The sequence below is a fragment of the Limulus polyphemus genome, unplaced genomic scaffold, assembly GCF_000517525.1.
Source record: "Limulus polyphemus unplaced genomic scaffold, Limulus_polyphemus-2.1.2 Scaffold2860, whole genome shotgun sequence".
NCBI classification, from domain to species: Eukaryota; Metazoa; Arthropoda; class Merostomata; order Xiphosura; family Limulidae; genus Limulus; species Limulus polyphemus.
In genome coordinates, this window is record NW_013668470.1 from 21,667 (window position 1) to 25,517 (window position 3,851).

General features: G+C 33.9%; 1 protein-coding gene across 2 annotated transcripts in view; it reads left to right on the top strand.

The window, feature by feature from the left end:
• The first annotated feature begins 864 nt into the window (after positions 1–864).
• Positions 865–3,851, top strand: part of LOC106468075 (FYN-binding protein-like) — a 40,944-nt gene continuing 37,957 nt past the window's right edge. The window contains exons 1-2 of one of the 2 annotated variants that reach the window (XM_022396377.1): positions 865–1,306; positions 2,406–2,586. Coding sequence is in view for 1 of the 2 variants with exons in the window: in XM_013928475.2 (XP_013783929.1) it covers positions 1,295–1,306 (12 nt within the window). In the remaining variant the exon portion in view is untranslated. The remainder of the gene's footprint in view (positions 1,307–2,405; positions 2,587–3,851) is intronic. The other variant, XM_013928475.2, reaches the window with a different exon arrangement.

Here is a 3,851-nt window from a genome sequence, read left to right on the forward strand (position 1 = left end):
CGTATTGGAACTTTTATTGGTCTAAAATTAACAAATGTGTTTTACGTTTCTGAGCCGTAAAAGTGCTTTTCGTATTGGGGGTGGGGGGCACCAAAAAAAATCATTTATTATACTCATAACACCACATTTAAATACAACCAAGAAGATGACACACATAGGTTATAATTTACCTATTGGCAAAAACAATACATTTAAGCAATTATTATAATATATAGGTAAGTTTAGGTGCTTATAATATATATATTTATATATGTATGATTATTCTAAAATTATATCATTATCTGGATTCACTAAAAGAACAAATAACACTAGAATACATTTTACAGATAACCTCTGAGTAACGTTTTTGTTTCAATTTTTCAAAAGACAGTTCTTCCAAAAATACATTGTTCATGACCCATAACACAGTCAATAGTAGGTTCGTTTTATAAATGAACACAAATTAAATAATTATTAATGTCTTGTTTTAGTAGGATGAAATTTAATGTATATTATTATATGTGTTTAGACCAGCCAAATGTAATGCTACCATCTATATTTATAAAATACTGACACAGTAGTAATTACGTTTAATTACATGCTTCACATAGCTTGTTGTTTAGAAATTTGGGGGGGGCACGTGCCCCCTCTCCTCCAGCTCCTACGCCCCTGCGTTTCTATTGCGTCATATTATACAAAATAATGTAATTCAGTCTATAATCATTAATGTAATAAATACTTCAGTCTCGTTAATTCTTTGGATAAATTTCGAAGACTCTTAACTAAAACGTTTGAAGTGTTCTGCTGCAGTGCATTTCCTTGCTGCCAGGGGTTTCAGTACACAAGTATTACAACACTTCCTATGCTTCCGTATCAAACGAACAGCCACCCGCCGGATATTGGTTGCACGCCAGTTCGTGGTGACGATCAGCTGGCTGAAACTGTTTGAATTCAAGTGAACGTGAAATATTTTGAAGAGCATTTCTGTTTTGCCAAAAAAAAAAGTACAATAGTCGCTGTTGAGTTTCTTTATGTATACAGAGGAATAGTAATGCGTGATCTTGTTTTCAAACTTGTTGTGTTTCAGTCATGCGCATAGAAACGAGTCCTTGAAAGACATTTGAGAAAACAATACCAGAATGAATGGTGTTGTAGCTTATGGTGGTCGCCCTCTTTTAACTTTATTTTAGAAATAGCTTCGGTAGCAAACTTTCACACTTTGGAGCAGTTTGCAGCTTTTGCTTAAGAAAGAAAAACAAAAAACTTTTTGGTAATGAAAACCAATTCAACTGGATTTAATTCATAAGCTGGACAAATGGACCCAGGGGTACGTATGTAATAATTAATATTATTTGCAGTAAAACGAATATGCAGGGTAAAAATATTTCGAATAGCTGAAATTGATTTCTGCCAAAAGAACGACAGATAATACAGACATGATTATTAGTTAGCGAGATAATTCCAGCTGTGGTTTGGGGTTTTAATGTTGATACGCTTCAGGTTTAAATTTTAATTATTGTTTAAAATCCCTTATTCTTACATGACTGAGTTAGGGGACTGTGTAATAATTTCAATGTTCGCTGCTCTGGAATAAATCGTAGTGCCGCTAAAATATAGTTCTCTCAAAGAATAACATTTAGTTAGTTTTATTTTTTTAAATTTCGCGTAAAGCCACATAAGGATTGTCTGCGCTAATCGTCTCTAATTTTAAAGTGACAAACTAGAGGGAAGCCAGCTAGTCAATACCACCCACCGTCAACTCTTGAGTTACTCTTTACCAACAAATTGTAGTATTGCCCTCCACATTACAACACCTACACTGCTGAAAGGCGATAATGTTTCGATACAGTATTCGAACCCACATGGTCTGGTGGCTAGGGCACTCGACTCGCAATTTGCGGAAGTCGTGGGTTCGAATCCCCGTCATACTGAACATGCTTGCCCTTTTAGTTATGGGGACGTTATAATGTGACGATCAATCCCACGATTCGTTATAAAAGAGTAGCCCAAGACTTGTCGGTGGGTAGTGGTGACTAACTGGCTTCCCTCTAGTCTATTACTGCTAAATTAGGGACAGCTAGCGTAAATGGCCCTCGTGTAGATTTGCGCGAAATTCAAAACAAACCAAAACGAACCTCTCACCCATAAATATCTACTATAAATTTAGTAATGTGCCACCTATTGGTAGATCTACCTCATATACCACCTTGTAGTTTATAATATAGTGTATTAAAAAGAGTACTTACGTAAATACACATAGAATAAGTCATAATATGAATATATGGACATAAATAGCATGTGTATCCCAGTCTAAATGATGAACGATCGAACCTAAATGGACATGGCTCTGATACGGGAATTGAATTCATATAATAAACACTCATGAAAGTAATACCCTCTTTTATGTCGCGTTCAACATTTGACAGTGCTCACCACACCCATGCGGAGGAAGAAATTACACCCATGATGCGGGAGGAAGAGGTCAAGATTGCACCTGACCTTCCCAGATCCGAACAAGGACATAAAACCCAATGAAACAGAATCAGCGATCCAGGACTTATTTACTATTGGAAACAGCTGACTGATTATAAGCTTGTATTTTGTCATGTATGATCTAGACCTATGTTTAGAAATCGTAAAAGTTTGAAAATTATTATACATTTCGTTTATATTCGTAGGAGCACACACGTATTGAAAAGAACAGACTGAAGTTTGAAAAAATGAACTAAGTGTATACTGGAATATCCAATGATAACACGACCTATAACCTTGATTTATTCTCTATTGGACGTTTACACTTCTAGGCTTTTAAATAACGTTTTCTGAGGTTATAGGCTGTTTTATCATTCAGATAAAAAGGTCGAAGATCCTTGAAATAATTAAACTCGGACACTGTGGGGTTTTTGTTCACTTATAGTGGCGCTATGTTAAGTATTTTCAACCAGCAATAATTGTAATTTTATTTTTATTGTTACCTTTATATTTGAAAGTTTGTTTGTTGTTAAACGCAATGCTACACAATGGGCTAACTGTATTGTGCCCACCACAGATATTGAAACAAGGTTTTTAGCGTTATAAGCATTCAGATTTACCGCTGAGTAAATAGTAAAAATAAAAATATTCACAATTTATGTATTCCTTGTTACGAATTGCTAATAATACATATTTAATCGACAGCTTTGGTACACGAAATTTATATAAAATAACGCATTCGGAAGAAATTATTTCCAACATTTATCCAGTATGTTTACTACAAGTTTTTACAATTGCAGTCATCTTTATAAACTTGTTAATAGAGCTAACATGGTTTATACGAACTTAGTAACTAATGTTTTTTAATATGAGCCTTAGGATTTAGTAACTAATGTTCAATATGAGCCTTGGGATTTAGTAACTCGTTGTGTAATACGAGCTTTGGGATTTAGTAACTAATGTTATTCAATATGAGCTTTGTGATTTAGTAACTAATATTCAATATGAGCCTTGGGATTTAGTAACTAATGTTATTCAATATGAGCTTTGTGATTTAATAACTAATATTCAATATGAGCCTTGGGATTTAGTAACTAATGTTCAATATGAGCCTTAGGATTTAGTAACTCGTTGTGTAATACGAGCTTTGGGATTTAGTAACTAATGTTATTCAATATGAGCTTTGTGATTTAATAACTAATATTCAATATGAGCCTTGGGATTTAGTAACTAATGTTCAATATGAGCCTTAGGATTTAGTAACTCGTTGTGTAATACGAGCTTTGGGATTTAGTAACTAATGTTATTCAATATGAGCTTTGTGATTTAATAACTAATATTCAATATGAGCCTTGGGATTTAGTAACTAATGTTCAATATGAGCCTTAGGATTTAGTAAC